We start from the raw sequence: 27,908 nt of genomic DNA on the forward strand, positions 1-27,908 counted from the left end.
ACGAAGTAAACAAGCTTTGATTTAAAGTTTGAAGTCATATACATTTTACTAAAGGGTTGCAAGGAAAAAATAAAACCTAAGCAAACGGCACAGGATATAGAGAAAGTGAGCCACTGCTGCCCACTGTGGCTCTCAGTAGTCAGTACCACCAAGTGATAGCTTGCAAGTTGGGCTTGGGAGTTTTCCCAGTGGAGATTGAAGTTCGCCCACACCCTTGTATTTCAGCATTGCTGTGCCTTCCCCATCAGGGATCATGGAGCGCGTGCTGGTATTTTTGTACGGCACTCTGAAAACGGGCCAGCCCAATCACCATCTGCTGCTGGCTGCCGAGACGGGCCGGGCCGAGCCGGTGGGGCCGGCGCTCACCCGCCGACAGCTGCCGCTCGTCATCGCCTCCAGGTCGGTTATGGTTACGTCACCGCGAGTCTGTTTGTGTTTACAAAGTAACGCGAGGCTCAAGGCCACGTAGCGTCGCGGTGCAGCTCGCTCGGCGCTCCTAAGTCCTAGTTAAACACTCGCTCTGCTGCACGGTGCGGCAAGGAAGTTGGGTGCTAGGTGCTTAGAAATAAGCTTCTACCGCATATATCGTAACGGCGAGATAAAAGTCAAAACATAAATGCTGAGGCTCCTCTGTTGGTTTCACTACGCTACTGAATCACCGTCTATTCGTTTGACTCGTAAGACGTATTTCAGTTCTGATGCATAGCGTGTCCTCATCTACCGTGGCATTACCTGCATAAGATTTCACTTATGCGCCAAATCATTCCCTTTCGTTCCCAGGTACAACATTCCATACCTGCTGGACCTACCCGGCCGGGGTCACCGGATCCACGGCGAACTGTATGCCGTAGACCACGCCAAACTGGCCTGGCTAGACGAGTTTGAGGGAGTGCCCGACCACTACGAGCGGCGCCAGGAAGCCGTTGAGCGACTGCATAAAGACGGGGCTGCAGACGGTGATGGAGACGGTGGTGACGTAACAGCGTTTGTGTACGTGTTGAGACACCATAAACCGTTTATGCTTCATCTGCCGATGTTGGACGATTATTCGTCAGACGGTTCCCATGGACTGCCATATAAGGAGGAAGAAGATGATTTGAATGCAGCTGAAGATATCGATGAAATAAATGCATGACTCTTGGAGTTGTGTGCCCGGGATCTATTAGAAATACAATTGTGTGTAACTCAGTATCAATAATCAATAATATGGTATGCTGCTAAAATAAAATGAATGCTTTGATTTTTGGTTGTGAGACTATCTTCCAAGATTTATTCTTATCTGTGTAGCTTCTCACTGGGTGATCTTTGCCGGTGAGCTAATGCATTATCGCTTTTCGAAATACAGGCCTGACAAAAGTATAATTTGCTAGTTGCTTGCTAGGTGTGGTGCGGCAGTAATGACGAGAAAATTACATTTGTTTTCTTTAGAACGTTAAATTGATATTGTGTTCAATTTTGTGATCGTTCAAAAATAATTCTACAGAGCAAATCACATCGCTCTAATATTGCGCTCTTTCCCTTTTTTTGCAGCAATTGCAGCTATCTGAACATAATATAAAACTTGCCAAAACAAACTGGACTCTCACAACAAAGCGAGCGAATATTCGCCCGTGTGTTATCTCGTGTTGAGTGAATGTAAACTGAAGTGGATAGGGGGCTGGCGATTTAAATGCTCTTTTGTTAAATTTATGTATCATGTTACTTAATTTGGGAATATTTGTAGTGTGGGCAGTGTATGCACTGTCTTCTAGCTGGGTAAGTTCCTAAATTATAATTCATGAAATAAGCTCAATCTGTTTTTAATTAGGTGGGTACTTTGCTTGTTAATTCACTTCAGTTTTTTTCACTCAAAAATTTCTAGAGGCCTATGACATTGTGATACCCTGAATTGTGTCTCTTCTATCTATTTTTCGCAGGTTTCAGCCACCTCCGAAGCCAGTGATGCAGGGCTCAATTCCAGCACCCTCTGCCCCAGTACATCTAGCTGTACCTGCCAGTCCAGCATCATTCAGTGCTCTGGGCTCTCTTCCCTGGACCTCCTCCCACCATCCTCTCTGACCGAGCAGCTGGTTGTGCTGGACAGCCAGCTGCCGCTGCTGAATGTCACCCGGCTGCAGCACCTACCACAGCTTCGTCATCTGGAGCTCACCAACTGCAGCATTGGGGGCATCGTTGGCACATGGTGGAACCCACACCTGCAGGACATCAATCTTGCCAGCAACAATTTTACCACGTTCAGCCTCAACTCGCTGGATGGGCTGCTGGGCCTACGCACTCTCAACCTCTCCGCAAACCCTCTGCAGAGTGTCCTGCCCCATCCTCCAGTCGAAGCACGTCTCCAGACCCTGGACCTCACTGGCCGACACTGGAACTGCACAGAGCACGCCATGACATGGCTGGCGGCCTGGCTGCAGCGGTCGCCGCCGCGCCTCCTGGCTGGGGAGAGTGAGACACTGTGTGAGGAGACAAGGAAGCAGTACCGCACCATGGACGGACGCAGACTGGTGGACGTGCTGCGACTGACCCAGGTGGGGATCAGGGGGATGGGAATGGCAACGATGGTTGTGAAGGGAGGCTGGGTATGCAATGAATGCATGGTTAGTACGGATTCAAGTTTGCTGATAACTTGTTTTTAAGCTCATTGATGTAGTCTAAAAGCTTATTTGTGATGCATGTTAGTTTTATTACCATATTGCAAAGGAGTGCGGTAAAATACCCTTCCCATTTGATGAGTTTCATTGTCATTCATTTTTCTTCATGATTATTTTTTCCTACTGTGCTCTCTATTTTTTGCTGCTCATCATGTAATCCTATATCAATCAACACTGCTCTCGTCATTGCCTTTTCCGTCACTCCCCGCCCCATTTCCGTTTAGCTGGTGACCCTGCTGCCCGCAGACAATGCTGGACCAGTGTCCGTCGGCGCCGCCGTTCGGCTGCTCCTGCGATCTGATTCAGGTGGACGTCGCTCCGGCCACCCCCGCCGCCGCGGCCTCGGCTGAAAGCGAGGGTGGCGGTGAGGGGCCGCTGATAGCGGTCATCGTGGAGGTCTACTGCGACAACCGGGGGCTGACCGAGTTCCCGCCGTGGCTGCCGGAGAACACGACCACGCTCTACATCAGGAACAACAGGCGAGTGAGAGATAAAGTAGTCCTTGTCAGGAATAGCAGGCTACTGATCAATTAAGTCCAAATCGTTCCAAATAGCCTTCCCCTCCCCCGACCCCATCTACACCTGTTTTCGGTGTTAACCGGCGACCCCGCTCTCCGCAGTCTGACCGATTTTGGGCCGGTGATCGGTAACCACTCGGGCTACCAGGCGCTGACGGCGCTGTTCCTGGACGGTAACCTTCTGGAAGCGGAGGACGCTAACCGTCTGGAGGGCTCCGACTTCATTCACCGGTTTTCCATTCTCAGTCTGTCCAGGAATAAACTGCAAACGGTAGGTGACTTCAACGCGATCTACGGAGCTAACTCTGGTTGTCACAGTTCGGGACGGTGGGGTCTGCATATCTTTTTGTCGAATGTCTACCGGCTTTGAGATAAGAATGGATACATTGACCGTCTGTTATAGGTGTCAATCGATCGGATAAACCACTTCCTGTCCAGTGGTCGGAAACGATCAATACTAAAAGTCCTTTCACATTGGTGATATTTTTCCCTCGATGTTTCCCGCAAGTCACAACAGTTTTACCCGAATTCCGATCATTCACTCTCTGCGACCTGACGACCGCTGACGTCCTGACCCTGTCACAGCTGCCGCTGTACGCCTTCGACAACGCCTTCCAGAAGCGCTCCTTCAACGTGGACTCGCTGTTCCTGGGCGGCAACCCGTGGCTGTGTGACTGTGACAGCGCCTTCACCTTCTCATTCCGGGTGAGGGCCGATTGCTGGATAGGCGGAATATGCCTGTTGTATTATAGTGGAGAGGTTTCAGAAATCATTTTGGCAGGTACTGTAAATTGCAATACGAGGCATGCATCAAATATCAATATTAAGAACGGCTGCATCAGTTGAATATGAGGGCAATTATCAGCGTAGATGGATCAATATCATAGATAGCATACGGTCTCAACGGGGGATGAATTTAACGATGCTTCCGCCTTCCGCTGATATCACTCCATGTACTCCCACATTGCACCCACCTCTTTACTCTTCCAAGCCTCATAACCTTATTTTCATCCCTGCTCCTGCCCAAATCCTAATAGGTCCTCCTCACTCTATCTGGCTTGCAGTCTACTCGTACACGTGATCGCTGATCACGTAAGGTTATTGAGACAAACTTACCTACCGTGATTATTGGATCGTCTCTTGGATAAGACGGCTGGCTTTTTGTTGCTCCGTCTTCGTGAAGTGTCTATTTGGTCAATTTATACAGGACATGCTCGAATTGTGATCCATTATGAAGAGCGTTTAATAATCTTCCAGAGGCCGCAATATCGGATAGTAATTCAGTGTATCCTTTGAGGTATCTGATTTCTAATTTCGATATTTTTTATACATTTTTGGCTACATCTTCGCATTTTTGTCGCCTCAGCCAAAAGCAACTTTTTTGTTCGGAAGCACGTGCGATTTTCTGAATGCTGACACTGAAGAACTTGATGATGCAACAGCAAGCATGAGCTATGTTTGTTATGTATGTTTGTATTATGTATGTTTGTTATGTATGTTTGTTATGTACAGCTATGTTTTAGGGCCTTGAGCATGAGCATCATTATCAACGAGTTGTTGTGCTACATGCTGTGCAAGGTTGATAGCGTGCCACTTGATGTTATCGTTAAATTGGTAAGTGAGAGTTTCTCGGATGAAGAAGTGGAAGCTGCCAAGGACATTTTATGCGATCATGTGGACGAGTCTGTGAGAGTGGGAACCAGACGTGGTCAGAATAAGAAAAAGATGTATATTGAAGGCATCGCGAAAATGATTTTTGAATGTGACAGAGGAAGTCTTCCTAAGTTTGTTGCCCTCGATTTGGCCAGGCTGCCTCCGATCACCGTGGATAGCATCGATATAAGCTCTCTTATGCGCAAACAGCAGTTGATGGATGTCGAGATGGCCACAATGAAAGATATGATCCATGATATCTTGAAGGTCACGGCTGATACCTCGAAAAGGGTAGAAGATGCAATCTTGAAGCGTTCTGTTGAGAACTCGTGCAAGGGGACGGTGAATGCCACAATTCAGTGTCCTGCTGAGCCGACCCATACGACTACTGCACCGACACAGCCTAAGACTTACGCTGATGCTGTCCAGAACGTGAATGTGACCCCCTCTGGTGACGAAGAAGGCTGGTCCACGGCGAATCGGTCCAAAAGAGGTACGCCCAAGAAGAGGGGAAGTCCTCCTACACAGGACCAGCGCGCCATTGGTGCAGGAGCAGGTGCACCGGCTGCTTCTTCCTCTGCCGTCACGGGCGCAGTTTCTGCTGTCAAGCCGTCCCATCAGTCCAACGCCGTCATAGGAACGCGGAAAGCCGGGCCCATCAAAGCAGTATCGACCGTCAGACGGTTCTCCATGTTCATCTCACGACTGCAACCAGGTACTGGGGAGGATGCTGTGACCTCATATGTTCTGCAGCAGACTGGGGCGGAATCTGCTTCTTCCGAGAAGTTGCCTACTCGTTTTGATAGCTATGAGTCGTACCATGTAGAGCTCATCAATCCGCCCATAGGTTTAAATGTGTTGGATCCTCAGCTGTGGGCACAAGGACTTGTCATAAGGCGCTTTTTCCGTAAACGAGTAGCCCTGGGTACGTCTCAGGAGGGTCTGTGAGTTTATTAGTCAGTGCCTGTGCCATGATGTCTGTCAGTCAAATTCTTTCGGTAATTTTCATCACTTTATTTGCGATGCTTAAAATCAGTTCTTACAATTGTCAGTCTTCCAAGCGTAATTTTGGAGGCATTAAGAAAATGTGTGATATGTCTGACATTGTTTTCGTGCAGGAGCATTGGCTGCTTCCATCAGATCTGGTGTCCCTCAATCATATTCACAATGACTTCTTTTCTTTTGGCTTGTCATCCATTGATCCATCTGCTGGGTTGTTAAAAGGCCGGCCTTATGGTGGTGTAGCTGTGCTCTGGCGCAACAGTCTGGCCTCTCATGTTAAGCCCGTGAGCTATGATGACGACCGAATTGTGGGGTTAGAGTGTGACTTTGATAACGTCAAAATTCTTCTCGTTGGTGTATATTTGCCCTATAACACAAGCAATAATTTTGACAGTTATGTATATTATTTGGGTAAGTTGAGGAGCATTGTGAGTTTTATGTTTTACTTTGCCAGCTTGGCTTCACGCGTGAAGTGTCTGCTGAGCAGGTCGTTTGTCTAGGAGTATGAAAGTTTTATTTTTAGCCCAACTTCTAAAGCATTCGTCCCTTTCAGATGTAAACGTTACCAACTACAAAGAATTTGCTTTGTCTTGGAACAGGTATATTACATTACAGGCTATAAAAGTCATGAGATTAGATTCGAGTAAAGCAATAGCACAGTTACCAGGCAATAGGCAGACAGGCGCAATGTTACCCGCTACACGCACAGTGAAGAAAACACTGCCGCGCCACTCGGGCACAAACAGGTCCTGACTGGACCGGCGACCCACCGGTACTCACATCACTGCGTGGCGAGGCCGCGGAGGAGCACCGCTCCGTCCGTGACAGGGCGGACGAGTGCCAGCGAAGGCGAACAAGAGAGAGCCAGAAGCGAGCCAGTAGAGCGAGCCCCGAGCCTACGCCACGCGCGCGTATTTATACCGTCACACGCAGTGTGACGTCACAACCCGCGTACTTTCACGCAATCCGAGGGCCACAGTATAACATATAAAAATAATACACATACGAGTACACGCACGTTACAGGCATGGCCGTAAGAATCCGTCCTTATTCGCGAATGAAACCACATGCGAAACAAGTGCTAACTCACAAACTAACAAGATGTCAGATTTTCATATAGAATACCAGATAGGATATAAAGTCACACACTTTTTGTTAACAGTTAATATCATTACAATAAACAATGCGACCCGGTACCTCATCGTTGTTTATTGTACCAGACGGCCCGTATTGTTTCTCGTAATGTTACATTGCCAATTTTTAAACGTACCTAATGCAACCGCCAACCGACAAACAATGCAACTAGCATTATGTTTTCTGCTTTGGAAAACCCGTGAAACCACGTAAAATAGTGAACATTCTGCGACATACTCAGTTTTGCCTCTAACGTATCTTATCTTATATGTGCAACAGACCATGCAACCGCATCAAATCGGGTGACATACATCAGCTTAGAACCTGGCATATCGAACGTTTTGAAGTACAATAAATCATGCAGTGCGTGAGAATCGGTCCTGCAATAAGTTATTACGCACGTATTCACCGTAATACGTCGTAATATATTTCACACAAGGAATAATGCGATCGATCCGTATTCCAGGTCTGCTCCTATTTATTCATTGTTAGCTATACAGAGCTACAGGAGAAAAAGCCTGTTCCAATCCATTGCAGGGCTAATTACATAAATATAAAAACTACATGTTCTAAACGTCGGAGAGACGCGTACTTCACGTGGCACGGCTGTGCGGCGTGAAAGTCGTGACCTCGCGCGCCCGCCCGGTCTCGCCAGCGCGCCCGGCCCCAGGGTCGGGCTAAAGCCATCTCCTCGCGCTCCGTCCCGGGTTCACCGTCACGTCCCGAGGGGTCGGGCGAAGGTCGGTCAGTGGCCAGTGCGTAGGTTGCGACACCGTGCCGCCTCGCCGGTGCGTGTGGGCGGTACGGTCTCACCACGGCACCGGCCGCGGTCCACGCCGCCGCTGCGTGGTGTTGCAGCGAGCCTTGCGCCACCAGAGGCAGTGATGCAGGTCACATCCACCGCGATCGTGGCACGGTCACCGATGGTGGCGGCGCCGGTCGCGCCCACCGCGACCGTGATTTTCTCACAGCATAATTGATTATTTTGATTCTCAGCACGTTTGCGTATTGGGTGATTTCAACGCAGACGTGGTCCAAGGATCTGAGTTTGGCAATGAGCTAGGATCTTTTTGTTGTGATTCGGGATTAGTGATCGCCGATGTTCAGTGTCTTCCCTATAACTCTGTCACGCATATTAATGATGGTAATGAAGTGGAATCTTGGTTGGACCATGTCATCTGCACGAAGGGTTTTCTTGCCCTTATTAATGATATAAAAATTGATTATTCCATTCAAAGCTCCGATCACTTTCCGATATCGGTTAGCGTCGATATTAAGCTGGCTCTTAAAGGTAGTGTGCCACCTTTGAAAGATTTCCCATTTTATTTTTCCTAGGATAAGAAGCTTCTGTTTTTACCTAATATCGCAAAAAAAATCAAAAATGGGCCTGGAATAGTGCCTTTTTCGCCTAAAAGTTTTTCGGTTTTTAGATATGTATAACAACTGTAGTGGGCTCACCTGCAAACAGGCGTCGGGCAACAATCGCGAATGCGGCGCACTTGTGACAATAAGCAAAGGTCATTATAGTGTTACGACCATACGACGTACGGGAATGAGTTATCAGCTGTCTAATCGTAGACAACACAATGTCGAGCCTTAAACTGTAAGCCCGTATTGGTATTGTTTCTTTTATTTGGCTGTCGAACATTATTTATGGTTTAAAATATGATTTTATGTAAAATAATTGATATGAAAAAGCCGTCTTATAAGTTATGACCCCATTTCAGCACACGCAAGTGGCAGAAATGACAATGATCAGCTGACGCATTTTTCTTGGCCGAAGTCAGAGCGCGCGGCCCGACGCACCACGCGTATTTGGAAATTCCGACCTCGACGAGCATACGTGCATATAGTTGCATCATATTCACATTCAGATTCGCGTGCACATTCGCGGACCCCTTCGATTTGGCTGAAAATTGCACAGCAGATAGACCATGAGCTCCTAAGTGCAAAAATCATCTTTTTATTTACCGACATTAAGTATTTTCCAAGTTATTCACGTTTGTTTTACTAGTACAATATTCTGGTTAGTAAACTTCCCGGAAAATCGGACCTCATCAAATTTCAAGAAAATTTCAGAAATGATTAAGACTCAGTAGTTCTTTACAAAAAACTAAGTTGCATCAAACGCGGTCGCATAGTTTTCTCAGGAAAAGTCTCTAAAGTTCAAGGTCGTTCAAGGTCATGCAATTTTTCTCACTTTTTGGAGTCGTTTTACACGTCACAGCTTCGTATTTATGAAGGACATTAGCTATACATACTGCAATAACAATATACTTAAGCACCAGAGGCATTGTTAGACCAAAGGGCGAAAAACAGTCGATAAACCTATTGAGCAAAGCCAAGAGGCAAATACAAGTGATATTCAGATTTCCCGTCCTAAAGTGAACTTGTCGGACCCCTCCGATTTCGTTCAAAGTCACAGGAATGATGCTCCTTGACCTCCTGAACACGAAAATAGTGCTCCTTTTGACCGACATCAAAGACTTTTCCAGATATACGCATGCGTGCACATTCAAATTGCATATGTTGCATATGGCACGTTGGGCGGACCCCTTCGATTTCGCTCAAAATCACAGGAATGATGCTTCTTGACCTCCTGAACACGAAAACAGTGCTACTTTAGACCGACATCAAAGACTTTTCCAGATATACGCATGCGTGCACATTCAAATTGCATATGTTGCATATGGCACGTTGGGCGGACCCCTTCGATTTCGTTCAAAATCACAGGAATGATGCTCCTTGACCTCCTGAACACGAAAACAGTGCTACTTTTGACCGACATCAAAGACTTTTCCAGATATACGCATGCATGCACATTCAAATTGCATATGTTGCATATGGCACGTTGGGCGGACCCCTTCGATTTCGTTCAAAATCACAGGAATGATGCTCCTTGACCTCCTGAACACGAAAATAGTGCTCCTTTTGACCGACATCAAAGACTTTTCCAGATATACGCATGCGTGCACATTCAAATTGCATATGTTGCATATGGCACGTTGGGCGGACCCCTTCGATTTCGCTCAAAATCACAGGAATGATGCTCCTTGACCTCCTGAACACGAAAACAGTGCTACTTTTGACCGACATCAAAGACTTTTCCAGATATACGCATGCGTGCACATTCAAATTGCATATGTTGCATATGGCACGTTGGGCGGACCCCTTCGATTTCGTTCAAAATCACAGGAATGATGCTCCTTGACCTCCTGAACACGAAAATAGTGCTCCTTTTGAACGACATCAAAGACTTTTCCAGATATACGCATGCGTGCACATTCAAATTGCATATGTTGCATATGGCACGTTGGGCGGACCCTTCGATTTCGCTCAAAATCACAGGAATGATGCTCCTTGACCTCCTGAACACGAAAACAGTGCTACTTTTGACCGACATCAGACTTTTCCAGATATACGCATGCGTGCACATTCAAATTGCATATGTTGCATATGGCACGTTGGGCGGACCCCTTCGATTTCGTTCAAAATCACAGGAATGATGCTCCTTGACCTCCTGAACACGAAAACAGTGCTACTTTTGACCGACATCAAAGACTTTTCCAGATATACGCATGCGTGCACATTCAAATTGCATATGTTGCATATGGCACGTTGGGCGGACCCCTTCGATTTCGTTCAAAATCACAGGAATGATGCTCCTTGACCTCCTGAACACAAAAATAGTGCTCCTTTTGACCGACATCAAAGACTTTTCCAGATATACGCATGCGTGCACATTCAAATTGCATATGTTGCATATGGCACATTGGGCGGACCCCTTCGATTTCGCTCAAAATCACAGGAATGATGCTCCTTGACCTCCTGAGCACGAAAATAGTGCTCCTTTTGACCGACATCAAAGACTTTTCCAGATATACGCATCCGTGCACATTCAAATTGCATATGTTGCATATGGCACGTTGGGCGGACCCCTTCGATTTCGTTCAAAATCACAGGAATGATGCTCCTTAACCTCCTGAACACGAAAGCAGTGCTACTTTTGACTGACATCAAAGACTTTTCCAGATATACGCATCGGTGCACATTCAAATTGCATATGTTGCATATGGCACGTTGGGCGGACCCCTTCGATTTCGTTCAAAATCACAGGAATGATGCTCCTTGACCTCCTGAACACGAAAGTAGTGCTCCTTTTGACCGACATCAAAGACTTTTCCAGATATACACATGCGTGCACATTCAAATTGCATATGTTGCCTATGGCACGTTGGGCGGACCCCTTCGATTTCGCTCAAAATCACAGGAATGATGCTCCTTGACCTCCTGAACACGAAAACAGTGCTACTTTTGACCGACATCAAAGACTTTTCCAGATATACGCATCCGTGCACATTCAAATTGCATATGTTGCATATGGCACGTTGGGCGGACCCCTTCGATTTCGTTCAAAATCACAGGAATGATGCTCCTTGACCTCCTGAACACGAAAATAGTGCTCCTTTTGACCGACATCAAAGACTTTTCCAGATAAACGCATGCGTGCACATAGTCGTTTTGAGTCTAGACGCTTCTAAAGAGGCCAATGTTTGGCTATACACCCCGTAAGTGGTCTTTAGGCATACGAGTCAATGCAGAGGTCAACTTAATGGTCTCTCCTGCCTAAACTAAGAAAGATACAGAAACCCGGTTACCACCATTCGATAGTCCTTGAATGTATCTACAACACATAGGAAATTCAAGGTCTTGACGTTTTTGGTCTGGCCGCCAGATAACGCCAAAGTTGACATATATTTGCGCCACCTGGTGGGCAGTTGTAGAAGCTCGACGAAAATGCAGTTCTAATATGTTGTAGCGACATCCATTCTGCATCGACTGAAACTAGAAACTTGAAGATCGGTGTAGTCGTATTGAATGTAGAAGCTTCTAAAGAGACCTATGTTTGTCTATGCACCCCTTAAGTGGTCTTTAGGCATGCGAGTCAATTCAGAGGTCAACTTAACGGTCTCTCCTGCCTAAACTAAGAAAGATACAGACACCCGGTTACCAGCATTCGATAGTCCTTGAATGTATCTACAAAACATAGGAAATTCAAGGTCTTGACGTTTTTGGTCTGGCCGCCAGATGGCGCCAAATTTGACATATATTTGCGCCACCTGGTGGGCAGTTGTAGAAGTTCGACGAAAATGCAGTTCTAACATGTTGTAGCCACATCAATTCTGCATCGACTGAAACTAGAAACTTGAAGATCAATTCAGTCGTTTTGAGTCTAAAAGCTTCTAAAGAGACCAATGTTTGGCTATGCACCCCTTAAGTGGTCTTTAGGCATGCGAGTCAATTCAGAGGTCAACTTAACGGTCTCTCCTGCCTAAACTAAGAAAGATACAGAAATCCGGTTACCACCATTCGATAGTCCTTGAATGTATCTATAACATATAGGAAATTCAAGGTCTTGACGTTTTTGACGTTTACCAAGCGAATAACAAAGCTAAGGTCTCCAACGATTCCCCGATTCACGGACTACCTTCGCCAAGGTTCGTGACCTACAAGGTCATGACCTTCCAGGTCAATATCAAGGTCAAACGACGGGAACCGCTCTGCACGCCGAAGTTAGCGACCGATTTCCAAAATTAAGGTGTCAAACGATTCCCCGATTCACGGACTACATTCACCGAGGTTTATGACCCTCAAAGTCATGACCTTCCAGGTCAGCACCAAGGTCAAATCACAGAAAGCGCCCTACACGCCAAACTTAACGACCGATTACCAAAGTTAAGGTCTCAAACGGTCTCAAACGATTCCCCGATTCATGGACTACCTCCACCGAGGTTCATGACCTCCAAGGTCGTGACCTTCCAGGTCAACATCAAGGTCAAACGACGGAAACCGCTCTGCACGACAAAATTAGCGACCGATTACTAAAGTTAAGGTCTCAAACGATTCCACAGTTCACGAACTACCTTCTCCAACGTTCATGACCTCAAAGGTCATGACCTTCCAGGTCAACACCAAGTTAAAATGACAGAAAGCGCCCTACACGCCAAAGTTACCGGCCGATTACCAAAGTTAAGGTCTCAAACGAATCCCCGATTCACAGAATACCTTCACCAAGATTCGTGACCTCCAGAGTCATGACCTTCCAGGTCAACATCAGGCCAAACGACGGAAAACGCTCTGCAAGCCAAAGGTAGCGAACGATTCCCAAAGGTAAGGTCTCCTGACTAGTCTCGTGTGCCTAAAGACCACTTAAGGGGTGCATAGCCAAACATTGGTCTCTTTAGAAGTTTCTAGACTCAAAAGGACTGAACCGATCTTCAAGTTTCTAGTGTCAGTCGATGCAGAATTGATGTGGCTACAAACATGTTAGATCCGCATTTTCGTCGAGCTTCTACAACTGCAAGCCAGTAGGCGCAAATATATGTCATTTTTGGCGCCATCTGGTGGCCAGACCAAAAACGTCAAGACCTTGAATTTCCTATATGTTGTAGATAAATTCAAGGACTATCGAATGGCGGTAACCGGGTTTCTGTATCTTTCTTAGTTTAGGCAGGAGAGACCGTTAAGTTGACCTCTGTATTGACTCGTATGCCTAAAAACCACTTAAGGGATGTATAGACAAACATTGGTCTCTCAAGAAGCTTCTAGACTCAAAACGACTGAACTGATATTCAAGTTTCTAGTGTCAGTCGATGCAGAATTGATGTGGCTATAACATGTTAGAACCGCATTTTCTTCGAATTTCTACAACTGCCCACCAGGCGGCGCAAATATATGTCAAATTTGGCACCATCTGGTGGCCAGACCAAAAATGTCCAAACCTTGAATTTCCTATATGTTGTAGATACATTCAAGTACTATCAAATAGCGGTAACCGGGTTTCCGTATCTTTCTTAGTTTAGGCAGGAGAGACCGTTAAGTTGACCTCTGCATTGACTCGTATGCCTTAAGCCCACTTACGGGGTGTATAGCCAAACATTGGTCTCTTTAGAAGCATCTAGACTCAAAACGACTGAATTGATCTTCAAGTTTCTAGTGTCAGACGATGCAGAATTGACGTGGCTACAAAATGTTAGAACCGCATTTTCGTCAAACTTCTATAACTGCCCACCAGGTGGCGCAAATATAGGTCAAATTTAGCGCCATCTGGCGGCCAGACCAAAAACGTCAAGACCTTGAATTTCTTATATGTTATAGATACATTCAAGGACTATGGAATTGCGGTAACCGGATTTCTGTATCTTTCTTAGTTTAGGCAGGATAGACCGTTAAGTTGACCTCTGGATTGACTCGCATGCCTAAAGACCACCTAAGGGGTGCATAGACAAACATAGGTCTCTTTAGAAGCTTCTACATTCAATAAGACTACACCGATCTTCAAGTTTCTAGTGTCAGTCGATGCAGAATGGATGTGGCTACAACATATTAGAACCGCATTTTCGTCGAGCTTCTACAACTGCCCACCAGGTGGCGCAAATATATGTCAATTTTGGCGTCATCTGGCGGCCAGACCAAAAACGTCAAGACCTTGAATTTCCTATGTGTTGTAGATACATTCAAGGACTATCGAATGGTGGTAACCGGGTTTCTGTATCTTTCTTAGTTTAGGCAAGAGAGACCGTTAAGTTGACCTCTGCATTGACTCGTATGCCTAAAGACCACTTACGGAGTGTATAGCCAAACATTGGCCTCTTTAGAAGCTTCTAGACTCAAAACGACTGAATTGATCTTCAAGTTTTTAGTGTCAGTCGATGCAGAATTGAAGTGGCTACAACATGTTAGAACCGAATTTTCGTCAAGCTTTTAGAACTGCCCACCAGGTGGCGCAAATAAATGTCAAGCTTGGTGCCATCTGGCGGCCAGACTAAAAACGTCAAGACCTTGAATTTCCTCTAAGTTGTAGATACATTCAAGGACTATCGAATGGCGGTAACAAGGTTTCTGTATCTTTCTTGGTTTAGGCAGGAGAGACCGTTAAGTTGACCTCTGTATTGACTCGTATGCCTAAAGACCACTAAAGGGGTGTATAGACAAACATTGGTCTCTTAAGAAGCTTCTAGACTCAAAACGACTGAACTGATCTTCAAGTTTCTAGTGTCATTTGATGCAGAATTGATGTGGCTACAACATGTTAGAACCGCATTTTCGTCGAATTTCTAAAACTGCCCACCAGGTGGCGCAAATATATGTCAAATTTAGCGCCATCTGGCGGCCGGACCAAAAACGTCAAGACATTGAATTTCCTATGTGTTGTAGATACATTCAAGGACTATCGAATGCTCGTAACCGGGTTTCTGTATCTTTCTTAGTTTAGGCAGGAGAGACCGTTAAATTGACCTCTGCATTGACTCGTATGCCTAAAGACCAGTTACGGGGTGTATAGCCAAACAATGGTCTCTTTAGAAGCTTCTAGACTCAAAACGACTGAATTGATCTTCAAGTTTCTAGTGTCAGTCGATGCAGAATTGCCGTGACTACAAGATGTTAGAACCGCATTTCCGTCGAATTTCTAAAACTGCCCACCAGGTGGCACAAATATATGTCAAATTTGGCGCCATCTGGCGGCCAGAAAAAAACGTCAAGACCTTGAATTTCGTATATGTTATAGATACATTCAAGGACTATCGAATGGCGGTAATCGGATTTCTGTATCTTTCTTAGTTTAGGCAGGAGACACCGTTAAGTTGACCTCTGAATTGACTCGTATGCCTAAAGAACACTTAAGGGGTGCATAGACAAACATAGGTCTCTTTAGAAGCTTCTACATTCAATACGACTACACTGATCTTCAAGTTTCTAGTGTCAGTCGATGCAGAATGGATGTGGCTACAACATACTAGAACCGCATTTTCGTCGAGCTTCTACAACTGCCCACGAGGTGGCGCAAATATATGTCAACTTTGGTGTCATCTGGCGGCCAGACCAAAAACGTCAAGACCTTGAATTTCCTATGTGTTGTAGATACATTCAAGAACTATCGAATGATGGTAACCGGGTTTCTGTATCTTTCTTAGTTTAGGCAGGAGAGACCGTTAAGTTGACCTCTGCATTGACTCGTATGCCTAAAGACCACTTACGGGGTGTATAGCCAAACATTGGCCTCTTTAGAAGCTTCTAGACTCAAAACGACTGAATTGATCTTCAAGTTACTAGTGTCAATCGATGCAGAATTGATGTGGCTACAACATGTAAGAACTGCATTTTCGTCGAACTTCTACAACTGCCCACCAGGTGGCGCAAATATATGTCAAATTTGGCGCCATCTGGCGGCCAGACCAAAAACGTCAAGACCTTGAATTTCCTATGTGTTGTAGATACATTCAAGGACTATCGAATGCTGGTAACCGGGTGTCTGTATCTTTCTTAGTTTAGGCAGGAGAGACCGTTAAGTTGACCTCTGAATTGACTCGTATGCCTAAAGACCACTTTAGGGGTGCATAGACAAACATAGGTCTCTTTAGAAGCTTCTACATTCAATACGACTACACCGATCTTCAAGTTTCTAAATTCAGTCGATGCAGAATGGATGTGGCTACAACATATTAGAACCGCATTTTCGTCGAGCTTCTACAACTGCCCACCAGGTGGCGCAAATATATGTCAATTTTGGCGTCATCTGACGGCCAGACCAAAAATTGTCAAGACCTTGAATTTCCTAGGTGTTGTAGATACATTCAAGGACTATCGAATGGTGGTAACCGCGTTTCTGTATCTTTCTCAGTTTAGGCAGGAGAGACCGTTAAGTTGACCTCTGCATTGACTCGTATGCCTAAAGACCACTTACGGGGTGTATGGCCAAACATTGGCCTCTTTAGAAGCTTCTAGACTCAAAACGACTATGTGCAGGCATGCGTATATCTGGAAAAGTCTTTGATGTCGGTCAAAAGTAGCACTGTTTTCGTATTCAGGAGGTCAAGGAGCATCATTCCTGTGATTTTGAGCGAAATCGAAGGGGTCCGCCCAACGTGCCATATGCAACATATGCAATTTGAATGTGCACGCATGCGTATATCTGGAAAAGTCTTTGATGTCGGTCAAAAGGAGCACTATTTTCGTGTTCAGGAGGTCAAGGAGCATCATTTCTGTGATTTTGAACGAAATCGAAGGGGTCCGCCCAACGTGCCATATGCAACATATGCAATTTGAATGTGCACCGATGCGTATATCTGGAAAAGTCTTTGATGTCGGTCAAAAGTAGCACTGTTTTCGTGTTCAGGAGGTCAAGGAGCATCATTCCTATGATTTTGAACGAAATCGAAGGGGTCCGCTTAACGTGCCATATGCAACATATGCAATTTGAATGTGCACGCATGCGTATATCTGGAAAAGTCTTTGATGTCGGTCAAAAGTAGCACTGTTTTCGTGTTCAGGAGGTTAAGGAGCATCATTCCTGTGATTTTGAACGAAATCGAAGGGGTCCGCCCAACGTGCCATATGCAACATATGCAATTTGAATGTGCACGCATGCGTATATCTGGAAAAGTCTTTGATGTCGGTCAAAAGGAGCACTATTTTCGTGTTCAGGAGGTCAAGGAGCATCATTCCTGTGATTTTGAGCGAAATCGAAGGGGTCCGCCCAACGTGCCATATGCAACATATGCAATTTGAATGTGCACGCATGCGTATATCTGGAAAAGTCTTTGATGTCGGTCAAAAGTAGCACTGTTTTCGTGTTCAGGAGGTCAAGGAGCATCATTCCTGTGATTTTGAGCGAAATCGAAGGGGTCCGCCCAACGTGCCATATGCAACATATGCAATTTGAATGTGCACGCATGCGTATATCTGGAAAAGTCTTTGATGTCGGTCAAAAGGAGCACTGTTTTCGTGTTCAGGAGGTCAAGGAGCATCATTCCTGTGATTTTGAACGAAATCGAAGGGGTCCGCCCAACGTGCCATATGCAACATATGCAATTTGAATGTGCACGCATGGGTATATCTGGAAAAGTCTTTGATGTCGGTCAAAAGTAGCACTGTTTTCGTGTTCAGGAGGTCAAGGAGCATCATTTCTGTGATTTTGAGCGAAATCGAAGGGGTCCGCCCAACGTGCCATATGCAACATATGCAATTTGAATGTGCACGCATGCGTATATCTGGAAAAGTCTTTGATGTCGGTCAAAAGGAGCACTGTTTTCGTGTTCAGGAGGTCAAGGAGCATCATTCCTGTGATTTTGAGCGAAATCGAAGGGGTCCGCCCAACGTGCCATATGGCATATGCAACATATGCAATTTGAATGTGCACGCATGCGTATATCTGGAAAAGTCTTTGATGTCGGTCAAAAGGAGCACTATTTTCGTGTTCAGGAGGTCAAGGAGCATCATTCCTGTGATTTTGAACGAAATCGAAGGGGTCCGCCCAACGTGCCATATGCAACATATGCAATTTGAATGTGCACGCATGCGTATATCTGGAAAAGTCTTTGATGTCGGTCAAAAGGAGCACTATTTTCGTGTTCAGGAGGTCAAGGAGCATCATTCCTGTGATTTTGAACGAAATCGAAGGGGTCCGCCCAACGTGCCATATGCAACATATGCAATTTGAATGTGCACGCATGCGTATATCTGGAAAAGTCTTTGATGTCGGTCAAAAGTAGCACTGTTTTCGTGTTCAGGAGGTCAAGGAGCATCATTCCTGTGATTTTGAGCGAAATCGAAGGGGTCCGCCCAACGTGCCATATGCAACATATGCAATTTGAATGTGCACGCATGCGTATATCTGGAAAAGTCTTTGATGTCGGTCAAAAGGAGCACTATTTTCGTGTTCAGGAGGTCAAGGAGCATCATTCCTGTGACTTTGAACGAAATCGGAGGGGTCCGGCAAGTTCACTTTAGGACGGGAAATCTGAATATCACTTGTATTTGCTCAATAGGTTTATCGACTGTTTTTCGCCCTTTGGTCTAACAATGCCTCTGGTGCTTAAGTATATTGTTATTGCAGTATGTATAGCTAATGTCCTTCATAAATACGAAGCTGTGGCGTGTAAAACGACTCCAAAAAGTGAGAAAAATTGCATGACCTTGAACGACCTTGAACTTTAGAGACTTCTCCTGCGAAAACTATGCGACCGCGTTTGATGCAAATTAGTTTTTTGTAAAGAACTACTGAGTCTTAATCAATTCTGAAATTTTCTTGAAATTTGATGAGGTCCGATTTTTCCGGGAAGTTTACTAACCAGAATATTGTACTAGTAAAACAAACGTGAATAACTTGGAAAATACTTAATGTCGGTAAATAAAAAGATGATTTTTGCACTTAGGAGCTCATGGTCTATCTGCTGTGCAATTTTCAGCCAAATCGAAGGGGTCCGCGAATGTGCACGCGAATCTGAATGTGAATATGATGCAACTATATGCACGTGACGAGCATCAGAAGCCACCTAACAGGCGTGTTCGAAACCGCAGGAGATGATGATGAACGGGTTTATCGAAACTTGATTGGATGAGCATATCGGTAATAGCGATTTCAGTGTGTGCATTTATTGTTCATAGTGGTGTGAAATGTGGTTGGGGTACGACCGACAACCCGTCGGGGCGAATTTCGCACTGGGGTACTCAAAATTTGAAGAATTTAAGACGTTTCCATGAGTTTTGAAGGTATGGATAAGTTCTAAAAATCCGGTTCTCCTTATCTGGGCCATTAACTCCATACGGTCCAAGAAAGCTGGCACACTACCTTTAACGATCGCAACAGTCATGGTGCGTTACAGGAAGGAAAATGGGTGGTAGATTGGGATTCCCTTGGTCCGGACGATTTCCGTGCATTCACTTCTTCTGTGGAGTCTGCCCTATCTCGCATCAATATCCCACGTCACTTACTGGAATGTGATAATTGCTCTATAGCTGATCACTGTACTTTCGTTGACAAATATTACAATGAAATTATTGCATGCATTCAACAAGCCTCTCAAGCTACAATATCGAGGAATCTAGGGGTTACGAAGAAGCGTAATATTCCTGGTTGGAGTGAATTTGTTGAGGAAAGCCACGTCCTGCTCAGTGATGTTTACTCTCTGTGGGCCCTGGTCGGCAAGCCCCGGGATGGTTACATTTACTTACAGCTTCGATTGGCACGAGCGCGATTCAAATATGCTTTACGGTTTTGCCTTCGGCATGAAAAAGAATTGAGAGCGAAGTCCCTAGCAGACAAGCTCACACGTAATCCTTATAGTTTAGCAGCATTTTGGAAAGAGGTGCGGAAACTTAATGGTAGTGCCCCTCTTGCTCATTCGATTAATGGCATTTCGGGGTGTGACAATATTGCTTCAATGTGGCGAGATCACTTTTCTGAGATACTGAATAGCGTGAGCAGCGTTGATCGTAAAGAATTTGTTCTTCAGGAGTTTCGTGAGAGAAACCATCAGTTTGTGTGTATTTCTGTCCCTGAAATAATCGAGTCAATCCGGGAATTATCTTGTGGTCGCTCTAGTGGTAATGATGGGCTCAGTGCTGAGCACTTTAAATTTTCCGGTGTCTCCAGCGCAGTGCATTTATCTTTGTGTTTTTCCATGATGGTAAAGCATGAATATGTTCCACAAACATTCTCAAAAGTTGTACTTACACCCATCGTAAAGGATAAGTCGGCAAAGCTGTCAGATAAGGACAATTATCGCCCAATAGCTGTAGCCAGTGTAAGTTCCAAGATTCTTGAAAGGGTCATTCTGAAACGCTGTGATAGACAACTTGCGACTGGACACCATCAGTTTGGCTTCAAAAAGGAACATTCAACCGACATGGCTATATATGCCCTTAAAGAAATAAAGCCGGGTTCACACCGGTTTTCCGGTCCGGAAAAATTCCGTCTGCCGGGCCGGCACCAAAATGTTGAAATTGTCGCTAGATGTCAAAAAAGTCGCTAGAACCGGAAAACCGGAAAGTCGAGCCGGAAATGTCATTCTAAGTACGATAAGTAGGTACCAAGCAATCTCGCGAATTATTTTGAAATCGAACATACCTACTTGTGTGACGGCTTTACAAGTCCCTGATGCAGTTCCATCCAACCGAAAATCATCCATCCTTCACTGGTAGGTATATTAGCAACATTAATACAATTTAACATTTACAGCATGCGGGCTATGTATCGACTAAAAGACACTGATTTATTTCAATCGCGCTTTGGCTGTTGTTGGTTTAAAAACACTTGTGAACAAAGAGGAATTGAGTGCTGGGCAAGGCGCATTAGAGACGGCGAGCTTGATATTACGCTTGCTGATATAGATGGCTGGGTCTCAAAATCGGTCATCTGACTGTCGCTGACTCTACCGCCATAACCCGCGCCCCGCTGGGGGTCCTAAATTTCCACGCCTTGCTGGGGGGTGTTTAACACCCCCCCCTTCTAACTCGGCTCTTGGACCACGTAGCGATACGGGGAAGGCGGCGTTCGAAAGAGTGTTAAAAATAATGACGAAATTAATTCGGTCACTTTTTTGGTCAAATCAAAGCTCAGGTCACCAGAGGTCATGGAAAGCCGAATTTCACCGATTTTCAGGTCGAATGTCGACGATTTACAACAAGCCAACGCATAACTTGGCATCGATTTTCTCCCATTGACTTATAATGGGGAGGTCACAAAATTGACCTGATCTTAGGTCACCGATATCAAAATTCCGAGATAGTTATTTATTTAAATTGTGTACATATTGTTGCCCTTATCAATCGCTGAGAGTTTCAACGAGGTCGGTAGCTCGATGTAGCTATGGAAGACGTTGAAACTTTGTATGAGGTGAGGTCACTTGAATTGACCTGGTGACCTGACCTTAAGTGACCTTGGTCTACAATTTTTACAACATGTGCAGAAAAGATGCATGATCAGCCGCCGTTTTTGAGATATTAGCGAAAAACCACAGGGAGGGTTCACTTCAAGTAACCCCCACCCCCACCCCCACCCCCAGCAGGGCGCGGGATAATATCCTTGGCATTCAGTACCATCGCATTTCCTGAAGCTTCTACTTGCGATTGAATGGCAAAACTGCCTCCACCCTCCCGAGCTGCCATGTGCTTGTGTAGGAGGGCATCGAGGGCAGAGAAGTGTTGTCAGCGCGTCTTGTAGAATGTAGATTTCAGAATCTGCTCGGCTGGCTCCACTTCGTAGACGACGAAAGTTAAGCAATAAGCAATACGTACAGGTCTCGCGAGATTAAGCGGTAGGTTTTGCACTTTTACATTTCCGGTTATATCTCGGAAGCTAATCGATCTACAATGAAGTCATTTTACACGATCATGGCCGGCTTGTTACTCAACAAGTCGCTCGCATCTTCAACACTTAAAAGCTTAAGACGACGAAGATATAGCCTGAAGTAGGTACGCTAAATTTTCTAGGTGCAAAACCTACCGCTTAAACCCGCGAGACCTGTACATTGTGCTACCTGTCCTGCGGCCGGCTCCAGCGCTTGCTAATCTCTTCTGCAGATACTGCCACCGCTCCTTCTACAACCAGCGCGTCCGCAATGTTGTTCCAAAAATTTGCCCTTTTTACCGCTTCCTTATAATTTTTTATTATGAAGTCATGGATATTTTCCAACCGATGAAATTAATTTATAATTTGAATAGGACATGAGTCATGTGAAATACAAAAACAGAAGTGTAGCTATCACTCCGTTTGAGATGCAAATGTTTTGAAACTTGGTTTTGAAATAAAAATGAAACGCCGTCAAATTTACGCTTGAATTTTATATTCTCGTGAAAAATCGCGAGACTATTAGGGCACCGTTGGTTAAATTAGGCCTGTAGCGCTGAAACATAACATTATTTCCATCGTGCCTTAATTTCATATCACAAACGGTGGCTATCCGGCAAGGCAAAAGTTGAGATGATTTCAACTTCTTGCCGGACCGGAAAATCTGGCTCTCCGGCCTGCCGGACCGGTCAAAAGAAGTTGCCAGATTTGCCGGTTCACACCAGTTTTCAATTTTCCGGCACGGAATTGGCCATTTTTCCGGCCCGGCAGACGGAATTTTGCCGGCCCGGAATCCGGTGTGAACCCGGCATATGTGACTATTATCTGCGAAATAGAAGTCCGGTATTTGTATGCTTTCTCGATGCACGGAAGGCTTTTGACCGAGTCAACCACTGGAAGTTATTTTCTATACTTCTAGAGAGGAAAATTGATGTGAGTCTTGTGAAGTTTCTTTCTTCGTGGTACGAGACTCAACAATTTTATGTTTTATGGGGTGGCTTGTTATCCGAAGGGTTTACGGTGACAAACGGGGTAAGGCAAGGTGGGATATTATCTCCATATCTGTTTAATGCGTACACTGATGGTCTATCGACGCTTCTTGATCGGAGTGGTGTTGGGTGTCATTTTCAAGGTAGTGTAAATCATTTATATTATGCTGATGACATGGTCCTGCTATCCCCTTCATCATATGGACTGCAGAAAATGTTGAATGTCTGTGACTCCTATGCAATTGAGCATGATATCAAATTCAACACTAGAAAGACTGTTTGCATGAAAATATGTCCTAAGCTATTTCGTGATCTCTATGTTCCTACTATCTCGCTTGGTGGCTGTGCTTTGAAATTCGTTGACTCTTACAAGTATCTTGGGTATCAACTCAGCAATGTGGGCTCTAGAGTCGATGACTTAGAAATCCGACAGCAATATCGTAATCTTTGTTGCCGTGCTAATACGATCAGTCGCAAATTTGCCATATGTTCATACTCGGTTAAGAAATATTTGTATGATGCCTATTGTTCAAATGTCAGTTGCATGCATTTGTGGCACTCGTTTCATGTGTCTGTTCTGAAGAAATTTAAAGTGTGTTTTAACAATGCTGCTAGGATGTTATTTGGCTACGACAGGTTCTGCAGTGCTTCGAACATGTTCGTTCAAGAATGCTTGCCCGGCTTTGATGCCTTGCGCCGAAAATCAGTGTGGAACTTTATGACGCGCCTTCAGTGTTCCTCTAATCAAATCATATTTACATTGTTCAACAGTGACCTGGCTGTGACTTCCTCGATAAGGAAGGCATGGCGGCAATGTCTGTATTTAAGTTGAGGGTCTTATGACCTCTCATGATTCTTTATGGACCTAGAGTCTGCTAAAAGGGATCTCTCTCTCTCTCCTTCTCTCCTCTCTCTCTCTCTCTCTCTCTCTCCTCTCTCTCTCTCTCTCTCTCCTCTCTCTCTTCTCTCTCTCCTCTCTCTCCTTCTACTCTCTCTCTCTCCTCTATCTCCTCTCTCTCTCCTCTCTCTCTCTCTCTCTCTCTCTCCTCTCTCTCTCTCTCTCTCTCTCTCTCTCTCTCTCTCTCCTTCCTCTCTCTCTCTCTATCCTCTCTCTCTCTCCTCTCTCTCTCTCTCTCTCTCTCTCTCTCTCTCTATCTCCTCCCTCGCTCTCTCTCTATCTCCTCTCTTCTCTCTCTCCTCTCTCTCTCTCTCTCTCTCTCTCTCTCTCTCTCTCCCTCTCCTCTCTCTCTCTCTTCTCTCTCTCTCTCTCTCCTCTCTCCTTCTCTCTCCTCCTCTTCTCTCTCTCTCTTCTCTCTCTCTCTCTTTCTCCTCTTCTTCTCTCTCTCTCCTCTCTCTCTCTCTCTCTCTCTCTCTCTCTCTCTCTCTCTCTCTCTCTCTCTCTCTCTCTCTCTCTCTCTCTCTCTCTCTCTCTCTCTCTCTCTCTCTCTCTCTCTCTCTCTCTCTCTCTCTCTCTCTCTCTCTCTCTCTCTCTCTCTCTCTCTCTCTCTCTCTCTCTCTCTCTCTCTCTCTCTCTCTCTCTCTCTCTCTCTCTCTCTCTCTCTCTCTCTCTCTCTCTCTCTCTCTCTCTCTCTCTCTCTCTCTCTCTCTCTCTCTCTCTCTCTCTCTCTCTCTCTCTCTCTCTCTCTCTCTCTCTCTCTCTCTCTCTCTCTCTCTCTCTCTCTCTCTCTCTCTCTCTCTCTCTCTCTCTCTCTCTCTCTCTCTCTCTCTCTCTCTCTCTCTCTCTCTCTCTCTCTCTCTCTCTCTCTCTCTCTCTCTCTCTCTCTCTCTCTCTCTCTCTCTCTCTCTCTCTCTCTCTCTCTCTCTCTCTCTCTCTTATGGGCGCTTATGACCTAAGCTATCGTCGCGCCTATATCAGTAAACAAACTCTTCCTATAAACTCACTAACTTCCCCCTCCCCCTCCCCGCCCATAGACGTGGCTGGCCTCTCAGCACAAGCTGATCCGCGACCGGGCCGAGATCCGCTGCGGCGCCGGCGCTCTCTCCACGGGTCCTCCCGCCGGGCCGCCGCTACTCACTCTCTCCCGACGAAAACTATGCGGGGGCCCGCAGATCAGTTGGTGGGACGTGGCCATCGGTCTGCTGGCTACGGCAGTGATTGTGCTGATGCTCAAGTTTGCCTATGATGTGACCGTGTACAGGAGGACCGGTGAGCTGCCACTGGTGGTTAGGAAACTGCCCTGGTAGGGAGGGGGAGGGGGGGAAAAGGGAGAAAGAGGGGAGATGATGGGAAAGTGGGGAGAGATAAGAAGGAAGGAAGGGAAGCGGGTAGAGAGGATGAAGTGAGTGAGGGGAATGATTGATGGAGGAATAAAAGAAGAATTGAGGTTAGAAAGTTAAGGAAAGTAAAACGTTTAGAAGGGAACATGGGAAATGTTCGGTAAAATATGAAGAATAGGAGGGGAGGGAAAGGAAGGGTTGTGTACAGGTTAGCAAGAACGAAGAGGGTAGTAGAACGACGTACGGCGAAAAATTTGAAGTGGCTGTGCTGAATCATTATTGGCGTGTATGACCGGTATGCTGGTCATGGCAAGTGCTGCTTCGATGTTTTAACGTCATATGAGAATATCTATAAGTTACGGTAGTAGGGAAAATATTGGAAGGGAGATGCGAGTTGGGGAACAGAAAGCTTCCAAGTTCCATTGTTGGTCGAAGTGTTCATGGGACATACTATTTAGTAACTGGAGGTAAAGGGCTTGAGACAAGCTAGTGCTGCTGTCAATGCCATGCCTAGCGTATTACACACATGTGACTTACTGTATAAGGTGCGGCAACTGATGTGAGCGGGCCATTCTGGCCGGGCTGTAGGCCCGATTATTTGTGCTCGATGTCTCGACTGTCTTGTCGAGAACTGACAATATTTTTAACAGATGATCTTTATAGAGATAGTGCATATGGTGAAGTAGTTTATCCTGGGGAACGATGATAATCATCGGTTATCATTGGCCGGCGCCTAGCATGTGTAGTTATAAGAATCATTTCAAAGTGTGATAGCGGTGCCATTTATGTTTTATTTCGAGATCTTCCCTCAGTCCGAGAGGCTTTCATCCTGTGAGATGTTACACGGCTGGGTAAATTTTATGGACATTTTGTAAACTAATTGCTAACCGAGCAGGACCTAACAGAAGTTGTATGTGTTTGAGTTAAGTACATAACTATGTTTTCGACCGGGCATGGCGATAATCGTAGTTGTTTATTTTTACACTCGCAAACAAGTTAGTATTAAGACGATAAACATGACGTGGGTTCGTTGTGATGAGCACTAAACAGTATAAATGGGACCTAAATGTGAAGGATCACTGTGAAATGTACTTTATGTGAATGTACTGAAATGAGTATAAGCTGAATCGTGTGGGAAACATGCATATCTTCCTGGCCCTGCCATTACCTTTCCAGTCAATGCTGTGTCAGGGAACGTTTTCTACTCTTGTTCTACGCTAGAATTATGCCTTTAGCAACTAACTATTTCCAGTTGGCCATTGAGCTTACATCAGCTCCCTTGTATTTTGATACTGCCTGTAAGCCTTTTCTAACACAAACTAAAGTATGGTGTGAGAGAAAGTATCATGTTGTGTGCAGCCATAATCACAAACGTAGGCCACTTCTAATTGTAAACCGCCTGGCTCATTAACAGTGTTTAGGTAATTACGTTACAAATAATCGCCGTCGTTTTGTGTATAGCGTTAAGTTCGCATTCTAACGGAATGATAATGTAACCGCCTATAACTGCTAGGGTAGCAGTGCTACCATCGATTTAGTTATCACTGATAAACTTGGGTTGTATCATGTGTGCGTAAAACACATCCTTATAACACTGTAGTTGCCATGACATGACCGAAAACTATAATTCATCCGTAGAAAATGAAGTGTTTACCTCGTGTTGTGACTTGATAAACGTTTTATCGGAGGAGTGAGTGTAAGATAACTATTTTGATACTACCTGGGTTTATCTCATTTACAAACTGGCTTGTGTCTGCATGGTTTATCGTACGTGCAATCTTAGACAGCTGTGGAGCATGTGTATTTTTGTATATTTTGAGTTATAATGGCTTCGTAACTTGTCAACGTGATTGTACCGACAATATAGCGTGTTGCTGAATGAGTTTGTACATAATTTTGGTGTTGCGCACTGTCGCGTCTTGGGCTTGTAACGAAAATTAAGATCGTGCACATAGTGTTCGGTTCATTTTGTTTGAGCCACGTCGCAACCGTCGTTTACTTTCCACCAGCAGTTCGCTCGAATTCTCCTTCTATGCTAGACTCACACAGACATTTAGCAAAAACGGCGCATTTATTGCTGGTAGAAAACGATGACATGTATACCGGATAACAGGGCGAGCGACGCACGCAAACATCGGGATACTTTTCACACGTTCGGCGATAAACCTATACAGGACCACAGCAGTTTCGATTTGCCATTGGTATCACCCCATGGCTCTGGCTTTGTATAACAAACACTAGGTGAGACTACAGAAGAAAGTCTCCTATAGGGAAAGCCCTGGACTTTGCTCACGATGATCTTGATATTAATTATTCATAATACGTTAGGGTGGACTCTGAAGATGTGTGGAGCATTTGTCTACTAAATATTCCACTCATGCTCCATTTATAGCCGGGTCCTGCGTTGGAGAGCCGGGCTAACTGACATCACAAGAAGAAGGCACTCATCCGCCCTAGAAGGCAGGCCCGCCGGCAGGAGGGGAAGGGGGAGGGAGTCCGTCGACAATTCTTCGTGATGGTGGAAAATTAGGACGAGAGACGGGACCGCTGATAGAACGGAATGGAATGGAAACAAAAGATCCACGGGTAAGGT

The 27,908-nt window shown here is 45.4% G+C and overlaps 2 protein-coding genes across 2 annotated transcripts; both read left to right on the top strand.

The window, feature by feature from the left end:
* The first annotated feature begins 178 nt into the window (after positions 1–178).
* On the top strand, positions 179–1,356 carry LOC122387980 (gamma-glutamylaminecyclotransferase-like). Its single transcript, XM_043378701.1, has 2 exons — positions 179–399; positions 781–1,356. Exons 1-2 carry the CDS (start codon positions 254–256, stop codon positions 1,133–1,135), a joined length of 501 nt encoding a protein of 166 aa, XP_043234636.1. The 5' UTR covers positions 179–253; the 3' UTR covers positions 1,136–1,356.
* Positions 1,357–1,414: 58 nt separating this feature from the next.
* Positions 1,415–27,198, top strand: LOC122387969 (protein halfway-like). The gene is made up of 6 exons (XM_043378686.1): positions 1,415–1,755; positions 1,917–2,528; positions 2,898–3,130; positions 3,272–3,440; positions 3,755–3,874; positions 25,010–27,198. Exons 1-6 carry the CDS (start codon positions 1,696–1,698, stop codon positions 25,280–25,282), a joined length of 1,467 nt encoding a protein of 488 aa, XP_043234621.1. The 5' UTR covers positions 1,415–1,695; the 3' UTR covers positions 25,283–27,198.
* The last annotated feature ends 710 nt before the right edge of the window (positions 27,199–27,908 follow it).

The sequence above is a fragment of the Amphibalanus amphitrite genome, unplaced genomic scaffold (assembly GCF_019059575.1).
Source record: "Amphibalanus amphitrite isolate SeventyFive unplaced genomic scaffold, NRLGWU_Aamphi_draft 000304F_arrow, whole genome shotgun sequence".
NCBI classification, from domain to species: domain Eukaryota; kingdom Metazoa; phylum Arthropoda; class Thecostraca; order Balanomorpha; family Balanidae; genus Amphibalanus; species Amphibalanus amphitrite.

Excerpts from the sequence above, each read along its gene's own strand:
- LOC122387980 (XM_043378701.1), top strand. The coding sequence starts at position 254 with ATGGAGCGCGTGCTGGTATTTTTGTACGGCACTCTGAAAACGGGCCAG. Across the intron at positions 400-780 it reads CCGCTCGTCATCGCCTCCAG|GTACAACATTCCATACCTGC; the intron begins GTCGGTTATGGT and ends TTTCGTTCCCAG.
- LOC122387969 (XM_043378686.1), top strand. The coding sequence starts at position 1,696 with ATGTTACTTAATTTGGGAATATTTGTAGTGTGGGCAGTGTATGCACTG. Across the intron at positions 1,756-1,916 it reads ATGCACTGTCTTCTAGCTGG|GTTTCAGCCACCTCCGAAGC; the intron begins GTAAGTTCCTAA and ends TATTTTTCGCAG. Across the intron at positions 3,131-3,271 it reads CTCTACATCAGGAACAACAG|TCTGACCGATTTTGGGCCGG; the intron begins GCGAGTGAGAGA and ends CGCTCTCCGCAG.